At 48.6% G+C, this 18,470-nt stretch overlaps 1 protein-coding gene across 1 annotated transcript in view; it reads right to left on the minus strand.

The window, feature by feature from the left end:
• Positions 1-275: 275 nt before the first annotated feature.
• LOC120953576 (paired box protein Pax-1-like) overlaps positions 276-18,470 on the minus strand; it is a 65,436-nt gene continuing 47,241 nt past the window's right edge. Inside the window, exon 2 of the mRNA XM_040373645.2 lies at positions 276-2,026. Within this exon, the coding sequence (XP_040229579.2) occupies positions 963-2,026 (1,064 nt within the window). The 3' untranslated portion in view covers positions 276-962. The remainder of the gene's footprint in view (positions 2,027-18,470) is intronic.

Consider the following 18,470-nt stretch of genomic DNA (forward strand, 5'->3'; position numbering starts at 1 on the left):
TCCGGGTGCAGTCACACGTGTGCTGCACACTGGGAAAAAGAAAAACCACAAACACACACACACACATACATACACACCAACTTTTTGTTTTTGCTACTTTTTGTCGTTTGAAGTTCATAAGATTACTGTTTGATGATTGATATAGCGGTATCTAATGTTCTTCACTTCACCCCTGTTTTCTATCATAGATCACTCTATCCTCATCTCTCTACATGCTTATCTGACTCGATTAGTTAGTTTGTTTGCTTTTGTTACCGCTGTTCCGCTCAAGCTCGCCCCCCCCCCATGTCGTCGGGTAAATTGTTCCACAATGCGTTTTGTACTTTAGTTTTCCATTGTTTTGTTACTCTCTTTTCCTCGGCCACTGCTTTCGGGCTGACTTTTGTTTTCTCTGCTTCTGTTTCTACCACTGAACGATCGAAAGTGATTCGTTTTCCTCTCCTTCTTCGGAGTTAGGTGGGGTTTGAAAGAACGGAAAAATTAGAATCTTTTGTTTTACAATTAGTACTCTTTAAAGTGTTTAAAAACTGCAAAAGAAACTTTTTTTCTGTACACTTAACCGGGGGGGTAAGATGGCAACTCAGGCTTACATTTGACAAAACAAAAACTCGTCCCAAACCTGCACCGGCCGGTTGGGTAAAAACTAAAATCCAAACACACACACAAACACGCACCCACAAGTACAATTACAAACAATTACACAGTGAAAAGTACCTTACGGATAGGTTAGCGCGTGTTAGGTGAAGCGGTTTGTGGTGTGACTTATCGATTAAAACCTAGCAGAGCTAGTTTGCTGTGTCCGGCAGCCCCGCGTGGTGTTGATGACGGCAGCTCGGAGCAACGCAGCCGCCGGAAGGATCTCGTGACGCGGAGCAGCTAGTGGGGATGGGTGAGGCTCTCTCTCTCTCTATCTCTCTCTCTCGCTCTCAGTGCTCTCCAAAGGACGCTCCCGGGAAGGGAGCCTATAGGCCGGACGCGCTCGCCAGCCCGCCGTGATGCATGCCGCCACTCTGCAGGTACATGTAGTAGTTGTACGAGTTGGGCGACTGGGGCGACACCGACTCCTGCATCTGGTGGTGGTGATGGTGATGGTGGTGCTGGTGCATCGCGACCGCCGCATTGCCGGCGGCGGCGGCGGCGGCAGCAGCCGCAGCGGCCGCCGCCGCAGCCGCCGCTGCCGACGCGCTCGCGCCATTCATCGTGCCGTTCCCGTTGCCGGCGCCGCCGCCGTTACCACCGCCGTTACCACCGCCCCCGCTCATCAGCTGGCCGCCGACCGAGGTGGGCGGTGGGGTCGTGTGGCACTGGGAGGTGGGCGTGCCGCCGTTGCGCAGGGCGGCCACCGTCGCCTGATGGTGCACGTTCGCCAGTATGTCGGTGACGGAGTGGGACGACGGCCAGGGGCAGTGGGCGTGCGGGCTGCGGATCGGCGTCGCGCCGGTCGGCGGGGACGGGCTGCCCCCGCACGACATCTCCGACTTGAGCGTGCTGGCCGCGTACGGGTAGGAGGGATAGATCGAGTTGTACAGGTGGGCGGGCGCGTGCGGCGTGTGGGCCCCGCCGCCGCCCGTGCCCGCGTGCGGATGGTGCGGATGGTGCGGGTGGTGATGGTGGTGGGCCAGGTTGCCGAGCTTGTTGCGCAGGATGCGCGAGATGGAGCTGACGCTCGGCACATTGTTCTTGTCGCACACGCCGTCCGACAGCAGCCGGTCCCGGATTTCCCACGCGAAGATGCCCGGATCCTTCTGCTTCAGCTCGCGGATGTACGTCACCACCTTGGGCGTGGTGACGCGCGGCTTCGAGCCGCCGATCGCGCCCGGAAGTATCGAGCCGGTCTCGTGGTAGCGGGCCAGTATCTTCGACACGCAGCCGTGGCTGACGCGCAGCTGGCGCGAGATGTCGCACGGCCGGATGCCGAGCCGGGCGAGCTCGACGATCCGCATGCGCGTGCTGTTCGGCAGGGGCCGCCCGTTCACGAACACGCCGCCGAGCTGGTTCACCTCGCCGTACTGCTGGGCCTGGTTCTCTGTGGAAGAGGGAGAGAGAGAGAGAGAGAGAAAGCAGCGGAAGGGCCGCGATGAAATAGGACGCTCTGTTCGTGCCCGGAAGTGCCACCACCATCGTCGAGGTGCGGCGGTACCGATCGAGGTCAGGCGTTACGCAACACCGCCGGGTCAATGCGACGCAATGCGGCCCAGTTTGCTCCAATTTCCACGGAAGCGGAGATACCCGAAGCCTTTCGCTGCGCGAGCGGACGAAAACAAACCTCCTTGGTTCTGCGTTCCTCGCCCGCCACCCTCGTAACTGGACACCCTCGCGCGGGGGGAGTGACGCGCGAACCCCCCCCCCCCCCTGGTCGGGCGATGAACCGTGCGGCCATAAATCAATTTCCCTAATGAACGTACGTCGGCGGAAAATGTAAATGCGCTGCGCCCGCTTAGCAATCGCCGACGGCCGGTGTCGGTGTTCGGGCGTGGCGGAGATCAAAGCCAGAACCACCGGCGTCGGCGTCGAGTGTCACAGAGAGAGAGAGAGAGCGATCGGTTGGGTGCAGATGCAGCCCGTGTGGCAGCGCGGCCGCAGGATTTATCGACCGTGCCAGCCGGCCAGGGGCTACATTGAAGCGGCCGAGGATCTCGGCCGACGACATGGCACAACACTGCTGCCTTCACGCATTCACACTTTCACACGCACTTCGGGGCGCGTCCGGGAGTGTTTGTGGTCCAGGGAATCAGATCGGAAGATAATATGGTGCCGATGGCATCAAAATAATTAGCCAATATGCCGCATAATTGTTTGCCAACGTTGCACGCAAAGCCACTCTGGCACACTCTCATCGGGTGTTTTTTTTTTTAAGTAAGATGTATATTTAGCTGTACATCACATTTACGAAAGAAATGTATCACTCGCTTCAAAACCGTTGCAAAAACGATTGCAAAAACAGTTAAGAAATATTCAATTACAAAAAGGTAAACAAACCTGTCAAATCAAGCCCCCACGCCCGGAGAACAAAATTGGGCTCGCTCCAAGCCGTTCGCGAAGATGGCAGTGATGCCAAACATAATCGACGATCAGTTGCGGTGGAGTGCAATCTTTTTATCATTACCGAATTGATACACTGTTGTTTTTTCTTAATCATTCCTCTATTATGACAGTTTAATTCTACGCTCGTGAGATATTTTACAATCGCGATGTTACACGGTAAGAAATTAATAGATGAGCTTTTTGTTTTATTATTTGGCATGCTCTTTCATTATACATGCGAAAGTAAGCTCAAAGTGGATTTAAAAATATCAGATGGTGGATTCTAGTGCATTTTGACAATTTGACGTCACTTGACGTAAGGTCCCCAGGATTCAAACTTTGTTTACATTTATTGAATTTGTTCATATAATTTATCTACCCCATTTTTTCGATTAAATATTCTTTAAAAATATATTTTGGACTTTGCGAGTTCTTATTTAACATTTCAACATGGATTAAAGTGTGTTATTTTGTTTTATTCCGTGAATTTATTCCATAATTCATTGTGTTTTCGACATTTTTGGAGATAAAAATTAAGAAACCATTACTTTTTCAATTTTTACATTGATTCCTCATTATCTACGAGCCGCATGGACAATTTACGTGAGATTAGAACTCTTACTCACATGATTTTAAATTTCGTGCATAATTAAATCATCAAATCTTTTGTTAATATATCTTATTTTTTCGATAAAATCAATAGACACACAAAAATGCACATAATAACAAAGAAATCTGTTCTATTTGCTAAGCTTTGCGTGCGGAAACCAATGGTTAACGGTTCTAAAACGACGTAAAGTCCCTCAACTATGGCGACCCCCCAAAGGCCCTAATCCACCACCTGATATATTTTTAATCCACCTTGAGTAAGCTGAAGGTTTAGCTTATAAGCATGCGTTTTGTAAGATTTTTTTGTTGAAAAATTCCTTTTTTATGTTTGTATGAACTGAGGCAGTTGCTTTAGGCCACAACATTGATTATTTGATGTAATTGGCCGAAGATGAAAATGTTGAACCGTTTTTGAACAAGTATCAGTAGAATTTGCTTCAAGAACTGTCCGAACTATGATTCTTTTAGGCTTATTAACTCATTAAAAGCTGCTCGCCATTCAATAATTGTATAATGGTTCAAAACCTTAATTTCTGCCAGTTGGAGAACGCATTCAGACTCGGCCATGTTACTCGAACTTAAAATTCAAAATAAAGTCTCTCTAAAGGTTAATCGATTAAGAGAAAGTAAATCATCATATTGACGAAAAAAAACAGAATTGTATTGCATTGCCAAACATTTTTGTGAATTGCAAAAATAAAAAATACGCTAGAGAATTAAAAATTACGCATAGAGTAGAGTTTTGCCATGGGCAGATTTTAATCTTGAAGAGACAAAAAGGAATGGATTTTAACAGGAATGGATAAAACAGCTTCATTGGATTGCCAAACATTTTTTGTGTACAACAATTGCAAAAATACCCTAGAAAAAAATGCTGCATAGAGTAGAGTTTTGCCTTGTGCAGACATTAATCTTGAAGAGACAAAATGGTATGGATTATAACAGGACTGTCAAAATGTTACAGGAATAATTCACTAGAGATTTCATTTAATTCGATCCCAAAAATGGAAAAAGGAAATATCTCTGTACTGTTTAAAAAAATTGCTGTGCTGACATAAGGACCTATTTGAGTAACTAAAGGTAAACAATTTCTTTCTACCGCATAATGTTTTCAAAATTTGAACATAAAATCAAAGTTGTATTTAAAGTTGAACTGCTTAAATTCAAATGAACCATAGCCAATGATGAGCCAATGATAAAAAAGCCGCCGGTTCTTTTACTTCTGGGCTGGCATCGGTTCTTTCGATTGTCTTTACGCATGTGACGTAAAATAAACTCTAACATATTGAGTTATTTTTATAACAAAGATTATCAATTTCTGTTCCGTTTCAAAAACAAAAAAAAATTGCAATAAGTTCACCGCGTCTATCAGTAATATCAAACCTTGAGCAAAAGCAACAAAGTAATGCGTCCAAATCGAAGGCGGCGGCAGTGAGGCCCCCTAAGCCCTTCCCGTGTTCGACGGGAATTGGCGAATTCATCGGGAACGTCGATTAGGACCGCCATCGCGCCGTGCTGGGCACCGGTCAAGAACGTCACCCGGACTAAACGATTGATCGATTTGCGTAAACGTCAATTCTGCGTGTACCGTTCGTGGAAATAAAGTTCCCCAAGCCCCGACGCCATTAGGTTGCGTGTGCGCTCGAAGGCGAACGGTTGACGCCGATAGGAAACAGGGGCAGAAAAATTGGTGCACAATATGAAACGGATTGTGAGAAGGCTCCCCGTTCGATATGGGAGCAATTCTCAACCGTGGAGTGCAATTTTCACTGCCAAAGTGTGTCTGTGTCGTGCTTGTCGTCGTCGGCGGTCATTGCGTGCCTCCCGTCCGGTAAGTACAATTTCATTCCAATGATATGTGTCTAAGCAACATGCGCGTGTGTAAAGAGTGAAGAAAATCGTCCACCAGCTCTACCCGGTAGTTATTCCTGTTTTCCCTTGCCATGCGGCTTTTCCGCGTCGTGGATTTTCCTTTTTCGGTGCTCACTAATTTTTTTTCGCCCGTCCCCCCCTTCAAACGATATGGCGTTTCGCCGAATTTGCCGCCAGCGTGGTAAAGAGCGGCAATTCACAGGGCGCAACAGCGTGTATCTCTTTTTTCCCCCTTCGACCAGACCGGGCAAGTGGGTCCCCGTGCACTTCGTTCCATCTCGTTTGCGCGCTCGCTGCGTGTGCTCGGCTCGTTTCCGCGTACCTTAGCGTTGGCATAGGCGTATATCTTGTCTCTGTTCCGTGCGTTTGGATCGTTTTATCGTACCTTTACCACGCGTGTGTTCTGTTCCCGGCAGAAGATTTCCCTCTCTATCTCTCTCCCTCTCTCTACTCTCGCGGCCGTTACAGAACGTGCCAGAACGGGAGGAAGCAATGCACCGGGGCTTGCGTGTGCGGGTTTCACTCGAATGAACCGCACTGTCGAGGGGCGTCAGTAGAATGTGTTTCTAACCTCAAAGTGATGATCGGGTTTTGCAGATGAGACGCTTGGAAGCGCGTTTTAAGCTCTGCTACACCTTAATCGCCCTTTCCGCTCAGGTTGTGACGGCGTCGTGGTCGTCCACGTCCGTTTTAATGTGTGCGGTTTTCCTTCACTCGGAAAGGATTTTAAAATGTCTGCCAGTGAAACAAAGGGGCACACAGTCGAGCGTCTACGGAGAACCGATTGTAGCGCTCGCCCCAAAGAACAACACCCGCAGGACATGCATCATCCTCAAAATGGCGTGCTTTCCAGTGCGTGTCAGCAACAGGGGCCCCGTAGGCTCCCTAACCTCAAACATTTCAACACCCCAAAAACACTCGCACATTCCAGCGAGAGCGGTTTGGATGCAATAGCTTACGTCGGAAAAATACGTCGAATTGCGGCGGGAAGGTAGGTCGTCGGCTAGGACATCCAAAGCGAAGGTAAACGCACACGAAAAGGAGGGATGGGACACTCGGGCAGAGCGAGATGGCTAGTGTGTCACGGTTGAACGAAGCACGCATCAAATCCGGGAACGCGCCCGATGAGATATACCATTTTACCGTTTTCCACCATTATTCCCCTTGTTTTTTTTTTTGCGCCACCCCGGGGTGTTTCTCAACCGGGCAGGGTTAAAGCCATGAGGGAACGCAACCGTCAAGGATGCGAGCTGCGACTGACAGGCGATGGACGCACAGAGGATGCTTATGGCATTTCTTCCCATTCTTTCGCATCCGACACATCTGGCATATGGCTGGGCCGGGCAGCGTTGGTAGAGAGATAGGGGAAACGAGGAAACGATTTTTTGTTTTTTTGTGGCGATCGAATCTCCGGGGGAAAATGGGAGATAAATTCGCATGCGGTTTCAAAAGCCATCGCCCGATGGTGACGCGTTGAGAGCTGCTGAAGGGAAGAAGGAGCGGCCCTGAGTACGGTTGAAGGATTTTTCTTGCGCCGCTCTGGTTCAGTTCGTCCGCGCGTGTGTGTGTGTGTGACCTTCTGCGTTTCAGCTTTCAACCCCTCCCCGGACGGTGCTGAAAATTCTAATGTTTTGCTCTCGGTCTTCCCTGTCAGGCATCATCATCCCATCAGCGAAATCTACCGAAAGCCCCCAACGTGTGGCGCGTTGGAGATGCAAAGGGAACGACGAATTCTCGGCCGACGAAACATACATTCTCGGGGCAGGAATTTGAACCAATGTTTCGGAGACAAATCGTACAGGAATCATAGGAAGCTGGGTGCACCTGCTGGCTGCGTGTGTTTGATGAGGTAAGGATCCAATTAAAATTCGTTCACATTCCATTTCCAGACCGGTGGATCAGCGCGCTTCCGAAGGCAGGGGAAATGGTCTGATGACGACACATTCCGCCGCTGATCAGTAACTTATCGGCCCCGGCGTCTTGCGGGTCATGTGGGTTATGGGTAGGGGCAGAATTTATTACCCGCTGTGACCTGTCTGGTGCGGGTCACCGCTAAAGAGCCGGGAAAGAAATCTATTGGAATTGGATTTTATTTGGAAGAAAAGTCCAAATGGAAATGGGTTCGGAGGCGCGGGGAGAGAGGACCTTTCCATGTGTCGGAGAGTGGAGTTGGTAGAGAGTTTGCCGCAGAAGTTCCAACATTTGTAGGTCCTATTTTGATTGTGGCAAGATGTACAAATAATCGTGTGGTGTACATTGACTGTAGCAGAACCATGTGGTCTAGTGTTCAAGGGCTTTCATTCCAATAGTTTGTTTATTATTATTGATTTAATTTTTATGATACCTTGGGATTTACATCCCAATTGTATATCTTCCAGCATTGCGCCGTCAAGTCATCAAGAAACGAATTCACGCACTGCCAATAACACTTTAATAACACTCGTAATGCTCTCACTCTCTGTCTCGTTAGCGGTAGGGAATGGGCAAACAAATCGTCATAAATTCTTCATCCTCAGCAATCCACTGCACTGCACACTTCTCTTCCGAGCCATATGCCACAAGCCAAATCAACACAGATTTGTACCACATTGTCGTCGCTGATGCCCTATTTTGCCCCCATCTGTATCTCATTTCGCGGATTGTCGAGACCAGCAACGTGATCTTTGCCGCGCCCGCACATCTTCAAACTGCTGTCGGCATTGGCCTTTTTGTCTTTTTTCTCTTTCTCTCTATCTCTCTTTCTCGATGCTAAGTATTTAAAACTAATCGACCTTCGTGGTGGGATTTCGTCTCCCATCTGCCAGCAACGTGTGGTGTAATGTTGTGTTTTCCACGAAAAAAAAACCCTCAGTAAACGGCAAACAGAGTACACAGTAGCACCAAAAAAAGTGAAATACTGAATGAATGATGGCTGTGCAAAAATGGACCTTAAGCGGTTTGCGTATTTCCTGGAGGCAGCTGACAGCTTCGAGTGAATTGGCTCGCACTGCGTTCTTGGAAGTGGGTGCGATTCGACGGGAAAGCAGACGACGTTTACTAGCGCGCGCATGTATCGTTAGGCTCTACCATTCATTATCATTTCCTTTGCCTTTGCCGTACTGCCGTGTGGAGGTGACGACGGTTGTCGCTCCCTGTGTGCTGCACATAAAACCGGCGGGAGCGTGTGCGAGAGATAAAAAATGTCATCGAACAGGTCGGGACCGCGGCGGTACCATTTGAAGTTAATTTTGGGCCCAAAAACGGAAGCAAACCACGGCGCGGCCGGCCTTAGAAACTGCGGGGTGATCTTGCTTTCTTTTTTTTCCGTTTTTTTTTTAAATCAAATGCCGAAAAAAGCGATCGTAAGTCAAGTTTAACAGGGCGCAGCGGAACGAGGATCGACGCTGGAAATGATGTGGCAGAAGCTGTGTTCTCCGAAAAAAAAAATGAAGCGTATTGCACATGTACAACCTTCAGATTGATTTTATTACCTTTTCCGTTCACTGCAAGCTCTAGTATGCGACTCTTTCCCCGGTCGGCTGGGGTAGAAGACAATCCAAACACAAACTTGTTCCAATTACAAGAGCCCTTGTAAAGCAGATCGATCTTAGTTTCCCAAAGTCCTTTAAATTTTCCTTTAATGCTCCCTTGGCTTTGGCTCGCTGTTATGGAATTTGCGCTAATGCCAGCCGACTGAAAGCGAAACGCAACCAAAAGTAAGGGTCGCGCTGCGTATCTTTGCAAATCAAAGGAGACGGTCGCTACTCACACACACACACACACACCGTGTGGCAGTATAAATTCGAAAGCATTTTTTTTTTTGGCCGTCGTGAAAACCGTTTACTTTCTTTCCCCGGGGGCTTTGCAGCATTTTACCAAGCAACACACAGCGACACGTTTCACGCGCATGTTGTCGCAAGGTATTACACGCGAGCTGTAACAACAATTTGCTACTTAATTAGTTTTCGTCTCTCTTTTTTCGAGACGGGGTGGGGTGCTGTGTGGAAAGCGGAACGAAACGAAAAATAGCGTAATGGGTCCTGTTGTGTGCGGCATGCTCTAGCTCTGAAGCTTCCTCTTCCCTGCGCTCGGTTGTTTGTTTTGTTCATGAGTTTTTTTGTTGTTGTGTTTTGTTCTGCGGCATTAGACTGTCATTGGTGTTGATGTTTTGTGCGGTTGATAGTGGTAATCTCCTCGCTTCGCCAGCGTTCGAAGGTTGACAATGATTGACACACGGATATGGATTATCGACGAAGGGATTATCGGTTTTATAAGCACGGTCTGTGTGAGCGATTGCAGAGATTCAGGCGTTTGCACGCAACTGTTGCGCCATCTCTCTCTCCCTGTGGTCGAAACCACTATTGCAGAACACACATTTACGTAAAAGCGTGGATAGTACAATCGAAAGCATGTTTTATGAATGAAAAGGTTACATGGAAAGCGGTAATTTTATGTTTAAAACATGTCTTGCGTCCTGTAACATTATCCGATTGAGTAAAAAATAGCTGTTTATTGAACTTTTTTTTTTGTCCCGAGTGACATGGTAGCGAAAGAAAAAGATGACTTTATTTTATGTTGTTTTCTGAACTTCCAAAACCATTCAATCCTTATGCTCGTCCTGAGCATTCACTACAAGTTCGCTTAAAAGAACAACAATACGACTATACCGACTTGAGCTAATTGGTGGCATAACTAGATAAGCTTTGCATCGTTCTAAGCCACGACTGACTGTCACCTGACGGGTGTCATGCACCTGACGCTGCATCACCATTTTCTTGTGCCAATGCTTGTGCGTTTCCGCACAACCGCGATTCGCCAAAAACCGATTGGCCAAACGGTTTCGTGTGCCGACGCTCCAATTACAACCCCAAAGCGACGCTTCCCCTCATTCCCGGAAGCACTAACTCAAAACAGTTTTTGTGCTCTTTCGCTTTCGCTTACTCTTTCTCTCTCTGTTTTTGTTTTTCGCCTCCGGGGTTCGATGTTTGGCGCACGCGTCTTTGATTGAATAATTTGCGGTTGACTTCGGAGCTCGCTGGGTGAGGGGGAGAGGGGGGGGGGGGGGAACGGTGGTGGAATGGATCTGAGGAGGTTGAGCGGTACCCAAAAAAAAAAAAAAAAAAAAAAAAAAAACCGCAAAACCCATTTCATCGCCTCCGGGTATCCACCGAAATAAAGCGGGGAAAAACGAGCGAATGGGTTTTCTCGAATCCTTTTGTCGAGCTCCTGGGCCCGGCAGGGTTTCTTTTCTCCCTTATTGCACCCTGCCTGTACTTACATATTTGCACACTATGTTCTGTACTCTCCAGGGGCACACACACACACACACACACACGCCCTGTGCGGTGGTTTGTGTGTTTGGATTCGTTCTCCTTTGTCCATTATTCGCCTTGTATCCTTTTTAGTCCCTTTTTTTTGGTTTGGTGCCGGGGGAGGTTTTTTTTTATTGTGTGTTAGCTCTCGCTTTGATTTGATTGTGAGGGGGCGCCTTTTAAAACTGAAATCGATTCGCTGCTGCCGAGCGCAATCACCTCAAAACTCCCTTTTTTTATTGTTGAACGACGGAAATTGAAGGTTTCAATTTTTTTTGCGCACTAGAAGGAAATGAACGCGACTGCCCAGCCGCCGGGCGCAAATCCTGGCGACAATCATAATGGGCAGTGCACGGGCACGGGAAATTGTAATTTCTTTGGCAGGTTTTCTTTTTTTTTTTTTTGATCGACTAATTGGCTTTGCCTGCCCTCCTACGGGCTGCCGTAACCCCTTTTTTCTTTCCCGTTTGGCAGTGCCCCTCGCCGGGTCGCACCTAATTGCGTGTGGGCCTGGTGTGCCACGCCCCACCACCACCGCCTCCTTAAAATCCCGCATTTGATTGCGCTTTTCTTTTGCTCTAAATGGCAAAAACCGAAACTCGCTCATTTTTTTCTTCTTCTGGCTCTCCTCCCTTAGAAGAAAAAGAGCAGCAGCCCTGGTTAGCAAACCGCACCAACCAGGCACCAGTGGTGCTGGCAAAAAATCTTCTCCTACCCGTCTAATAACGCACGTGTGTGTGGGTGTGTGTGTGTGTGTGTGTGCCCGCCTCAAAGGGGACTTTTTTGTACTTCGCCCAGGAGTCATCTGAAACGAATCCGGTGCGCTTAATGAGCTGCGGAAAGGAAAAATTGCACCCACCAAAGCGAACAATGGCTCTGCCTTAGCTGGAAACGCATCGTGTTAAATGTGGCCCCCCGGAGCAACCGGATGTGGCATTATACCTTTTCCCAGCCACTCAAGGGGTTTCCTTCTGATGTCAGGTGTCGTTACGGTGCAGTATAATGGAACAACAGAACAACGCAGAAAGGAGGGTAAGAAGGTGTGGATTTGAATGGAGCGGGCGCGCCTGAATGGTATGCACCCTGCGCAACAGAGCCGCAGCATCCCTCGGCTTGGTCGGCGTTGGCCGGGATACTGCCGTCCGCCGCCCCGGGGTCTTTATAATTTAACCATTTAATTGCATTCGAATGCTGATTATCGTCCGCCAGCCGAACCGGAGGTGCGCCCTGTGCAAAGCAGGAGGGTGGCGCGCCGGCTTACAGAAGGGGCAAAATCTAACGCAAATTAAGCTGGGAATGGGAAAATTAAATGAAAGCGGATCAAGCGCTGTAAAGGCGCAGTACCGCAGGAGGAAAACAATGAGGTGCACACACCTTTTTTTTTGTTGCGCCGCGCGCGCGGTGCGACATTAGCGAGCCATCAAAGGAAATCTTTGCCGAGGGAGGGCTCCCTTCTTCTTCGTTCCCTTCTTTTGCCCTACTGCTAGCCGCTAGCCTGGGGGCTTTAGAGTCCTATCCCGGGCGCTGATTGAGTTGAATTCATTGCCGCTCAACCGCAGCGAAATTGGATGCGGTTAGGACAAGGAGTGAGCGTGTCCTTGTGTGAAGCTGTTTGTTCTTTCTTTCTTTCTTTTTTTTGCAGGGCCTTTTTTGTTGTACATTTGCTGAACTATTTTTCGGACGCAAGACACATGACGTGTTCAGCGAGAATGCTACATTGAGGATAGATGGAACTGCACTGCATAATAGGAGCATCGTAATCATCAGCAATCCTCTCGCTTAGCCCAGACATTCCACACATGGAGCGATGATTTGTCTGATATCAACTGCAAGCATCCGTACGGGTGGAAGGTGCGCTGTATGCAACCCCCATGGTGCTCCGATATCGCCAACATAAAGATGCGGAGTGCGCAAAATCCTCCGTCTAGGCATCATATCGCTCGAGCTACGCGGTGCGCAGTATGGAGCTGTGCGTAACACAGTGGTTTCGATTGTGAGCTCGGCGGCACTGTCAGCGTCTGGGCTGGTTTCGCGGCTCGATGCACTTGCGCTCGGCGAGAAGCAGATACACACACACACATCGGGGCCATGTAATCTAACAGGCGTGCGGACCCCGGCCCACAACCGGTGTTTGTGTTTGGTTTTTTTATGCCCTGCCTTTGTGTTCGGGGGACCGGGGGGACGACTTAACGCTGATGCTGCTGTTTAGAATTGAGGTTGGCAATGGTGGCGACGGCGCCAAGCGTTAACCGAGACCACACATGCGACGAAGGGGGAGGAGGTGTTGGGACTTTTCCTGGAATCGATGCGAGCAAGGCTGTGGGGCGATAACGGCCAGAAGCTCAGACACTGGAGATGGTTAAGATGGTTTTGCGAACTGATGTTGCTTCGCTGTGGAGATGATATACCCGCAGCACACTGTTCAGGGCATCTCCAATCGCGTTCCGTTATCTGTTATTGTCGTTTGCTTTGCTATGGTGGGGCAAGTTGGGTGACTAACTCGGGGAAATTGGCCCAGGGTAGATGCAACATTCGCTATCGAAAGGGCAGCAAAGCATTCGAGACGCAATGCTCCAAGATGAGTCATGGTATCGTATCATGGCGCGCGATAAGTATCGCTTAGAACGTGTCTTTTCGAGCTCTGACATACTGTTAGTACTGAATACTGTTTGTTTGAGTGCTCGATGTATTGCTCAGAGATGCCTTCCAAACATCAAAGATATCTTCTGATGAGATTACGAACATTTCAGATATTTTCTGAGTAGATTACCAATATCTAAGATATCTTGGGAATAGTACAAAGGTTCTGGCACATGTGCAAACTTAACCAAGTTTGCTCAGATCCGCCAATCTGGTTACCCAAAACCGAACGTCTGGATTGATTCTAATGATCTCCAAACCACTATAAACTTCCTGTGACAGTGAAAGGGAGACGCATTGTTCCGAGTACATGAAAACGACACAACTTCCTTTGGAATCACGGCTCAACCTCTTCGCCGGTAGGGCGGTCTACGGTGGGAGTGTGCGTGTGTATGAAGACTCTTTAATGAGCACTGGAAGAAGATGTATATCTTTCTCTAAAACCGAGCGACAATATTGATTGAGGAAACATTAACGACCCACGACGTCATCGGCAGGTTACGCGACTGCTTCGGCTGCGCCCCCGTAACTCATTAACGCGCGGGTTCAAAGCATTTCAGCAGTTCAGGGCTCTGCAACACAGGGCATAGCAATAAAAAGGGGCACGCGTTGTCGGCTACCTTCTTAAACATTGTTCTTTCTCTCCCACTTACCCCGTCTCTCTATTACTCCTTTCACGTTGGAACGGTGAAGCGATTTACCCGACTCCTTCTTCACCATTGAAGTGCCGAGGTCGTAAAACAATCGCTCCTTTGGCCTTGACATGTTCGCCGCTATGCTGCCACCTACCACGCGTCGGTGTTAAAGGTGATTTGTGATGATCGGTGCATAAGTATAGGCGCACCATTACCCCCAGACGACAGTGGGAGGTTAAGTAAGTGGCGACCTCTCTCTCTCTCTCTCTCTCGCTCGCTGGGCTGATGATCGCAAAAGCGTGCCACGGCGTTATAATTAATGGCTCATCAATGTTGCGTTCGTGAAGGGGGGGGCAGAAAACATTCACTTTCCCGTTTTCCAAAGGGAGGGGGGCTAGATACTCTCTCTCTTTGTCTCTCTTTAGCTCGAAAGAATTGTTTTTTTAGGTGACAGGTCCACCTCGGGGTAAGGTAATTATCCGTCGGCCGTCCGGATGTCGCTCTCGGCCTGAGTTGCGGTACGGTGGAGGGAAAAAGTCATTTTCCGAGTTTCCTTTTGTCGGGGTTTTCCGACCCGTGAGCAAGACGAAGAGGTGTTCGTTAGGGAATAGTTGGAATATTTTACGCCAACAATTGCTCGTTGTACGGTGTTACGTACTACTGTACTGCTGTACCAACATCCGGAATGCTGTGTGTTTTCCCCTTTTCATGGGCGAACGCAATTTTCCACGTGCGGTGGAAAAGGGGCTGGACATAAAGGGATGAACATCAATCGCATCAGGAAGATGAATGATAGCATCATTAAGATGGGCGCGTGACACCACTCGTTCTCTTTCTCTCTTTTCTCTCTCTCTCTCTCTTTATTTGAGTGCAAAATTGACATTTCCGTCCAAAAGCCGTTGAAAATGGGCAAGAAATTCTCTTCGCTCACCACTTTTTCTGCTCGATGGTGATGGGGAGAAGGAGGGGGGGGGAGGGGAAGGGGGAGGGAGAAAGGAAACCATGCACTGGCATGCGCACGGTGAAGTCGCCCGTCGGTAAACAGCCTACGGGCCCGATGCCCGAAAAAACACCCACACAGCTGAAACATAACCCCCCTCCCCTTTCCTCCACCCACCATCCTCCCAGTTGCTGTTGCTTACGCTGCTGATGCTGCCCTGCTGGGCCGCCATTTTCTTTCTTATCGATCCCTTGTTTTTACTCTCCTACAGCCAACCCTCCCCCCCCCCCCCTACTCGAGTGTTTATTGCTTTTCTTTGCTCATCGTTTCGCCCGTTTCTTGCATTCTCTCCTTGGGAAAAGCTGGGAAAACCATCCGGCCCATAATTTTCGCATTTTCGCGTGTGCTCCAACCCAGCTGTGTGTGTGTGGGCCCAAGGAGGGAAGTTTTATGTTTGTGGTAGTAGTGCGCGCGCCCGGTAAACCCACACCACCCATTCGCCCCCCTCGCCTACCGCACAGCAGCAAATCATCCAATCCTTGCTCGCCCAACCGTGCCATATTTCCTGCTTCCATCTTTGCCTTTGTGCGCCGTGTGTTCGCATCCAACAGGGGCGAAAGCTTCCTTTTGCGTGTGGCAGGGGTCTCCCCCGAGCCCCTCGCTCCCTTCCCTCTCTATCTCTGCAACACATTCATTATTCTCGGCTTGTTACGCAAAAGAAAAAAACGCAACAGCAGAGTTAAACACCGGAGCTGCGGATATTTCTCGTTTTAACGCTCTCGAATTGAAGCCCGTTTTTAGGTCTTCTTGTTCCTCCCCTCTCCTTTCCCTTCCCTTTTGGGTCATCGAAAAGTGTCTCTTTGCGTGTGTGTGTGTGTGTGTGTGTGTGTGTAAGTTTATGCTAAACATACCCAGCTGCAAAACGATGACAACAGGGAGCGATGCGCGAGGACCACTCCGGCCGAGGATTGCGGCACGGGAGAACCACCCAGTTATTCCGCGAGCCCTCGAGCCCTGCTCGAACGGGGAAAACAGTTTATTTTAATCCTTGTTTTGTTTTTCATCCTGCCCACGGCCCTCTATACTGTATTTGGGCCATTTCGGAACGATTGTTGTAATGTGCGTGGCGTGTCTGTTTTTTTTTTGTTTGCTTCTGGAAGAGCCCGCTGAGCTTGTCTTCCTTTTTCTTTTTACTTGCTATTGCTGGTTGGGTGGGTCCGAGGGGACATTGTATCGAATGCACTGTGGATTTGGCTGTGTGTGTGTGTGCGCGCGCCAGCCCGGTGTGAGTATAATCGAATCGGAATAAAAATCCCAAAAATAGGCGGGAACTACTAGCCGGCCAGGGCAAGCGTCACACGAAGGGAAATGAAGAGATAAATAAAGGTGAAACAGAAGGGAAGGGCGAGAGAGAGAGAGAGAGAGAGAACCTAACGGCGAACCCAGCGCACGCCTCGGTTACACACGGTGCACATGGTATCAAAATAATATAAAAAACACAGCACGAGGGCCTTTAAATCCCACCCAAAAACGCGAGGCGGCGATGAAGGCGAATAAAATCCCCCTCACTGTCGAGTCGGCGGTGTGAGGTGAGGATGATGCAAGGATCCTTCCTTCCTGCCCCCGTGGGATCCCCGAGGGATAGGGAAGTACAAACAAACAGCGCACGCACACACACACACACACACACACACAGGACGCGCGATGGTGGCGAATGAATCGAAGAAGTGATGCGTTGCCGCTGCGCGCGTCCGAACAAGCTTATTACCATGTTCCATGCTTTCGAACTAAACCGCTACAACGGCTGATGTTAGTCAAATAGACATAGTGTCACACACACACACACACATGGAATACATACAGGGAGGAGCTGTCAAACACAGCTTCGCTTTCAAGTTTGAGCTCACTGCTGTGAGCAGGAAATGAAAATCCATCCTTTTCATGATCATCGTGTGTGTGCGTTTTTTGTTGTTGTTGCTTCTTGCTTTTACACTGCGGTTTTGTATCTCCTGCCAACACACGCAAACAACCCTTTGGGCGGTTTGGGATATTTACTGATTTTTTTCTTCTTCTTCTTCTTTCTGCTGCAAACCCTCTGTTCCCGAATGAGTAAAACAGAGGGGGAGGTTGCAGCCCAGCGGACGAAACAAATAAAAAAAAACGTGAAAAATTACAAATGGTAGCAATCATATCGCTCGCTGGCGTGCCGAAGGGGATCGTGTTAAAACGAGCCCGCAAAAAGTCTCCCTTTCCCCTCCCTTTTACGCCCGGCGGTCGTAAACGCTGCGGAACTAGTTTTAAATTGAACCGAAGCTCGTGCCGTTCCCTGGGTTTGATTGCGCTCAATGCGTGCGAGTTAACCTTAGCGGTGGTTTTTACTGCTCCATTTTTACGGTTTTCCATTTGCATTCTGTGCACTTCGGCCATCCGGCGGCCTCGGAGGAAGAGTGTAATGCAATTTTCGTACACATATTAAATCCAATGCTCACGCGTAATTTGGTTACAAACTACACATGGGAGTTTTTTTTTATTTTATTACTTTATTTCAACACATAAATGTAATAAATGAGGGTAAATCGAGTTATCGAATTATAGTTTGTTATTAGAAAAAATATATGAAATATGTGGTGGACATTTTGTAATAAGAAAATGGCTACTTTTATTACATTTGCTACGATTTTTGTTGTTGCTGGTACTGGCATATCATTTTGGTTGTAGCATTTTGGCAGTGTTGTCTAAATTAAATGATTGGGAGCATTTTGAAGCATTTTAAAATCACCAAATGATATGTATAAAGCCTTGTTTTCAGTATGTATTTCGGTAAAATATTTCTATTTCACAAAAAAAAAAAAACAAATTCTTCAAGAAATAAGCTTTTGGCGATCTACCATCACAAGGCTGATAAGGATAAGGTGGCAAAGTGACCCGTAGTCAGGTCGCTACTCCCTAAGCAGTCTTAGAAAATGTGTACATATCGCCAAGATGGTCGAAGAAAACTTCGATCGAAAAAAGGAACATAGAGCGAGAGAGAAAGAAAGCAGCAGCGACGCGGTTTTGTGCAGTGGCCGGGTGCCCGGGGTTGCGGTAATTAAATTTCTTGCTCTGCCCGCGGCCTGAGATGCACATTTCTAACACCAAACAGTTTGGGAGGGGGGGGGGGAGGAGGGGTCTCTTCCACGGGTCTTCAGCCCGTACCTGACCCAACATCACCGCTGCTTTAGAAAGGGAAACTACTACTGCGACCAAAGACACGGCGGGAACTCGTCACCGAGACAGATTAAATCGTTCGAATCGGGAAAAGCGCGCTACAAACGTTTGAAAGAGAGAGAGAGAGAGAGAGAGAGAGAGCGAGAGACAAGGAGAGAAGAAGCGAGAGTAGGCGAGTGAAAAATGATGGCAGCGAGATACGTTTTTGGCCCGGAAATTCGCGGAAAACCCCCAAATTCGCTTGCTGTTGAA

This window comes from Anopheles coluzzii, chromosome X, assembly GCF_943734685.1.
Source record: "Anopheles coluzzii chromosome X, AcolN3, whole genome shotgun sequence".
Lineage (NCBI taxonomy): Eukaryota > Metazoa > Arthropoda > Insecta > Diptera > Culicidae > Anopheles > Anopheles coluzzii.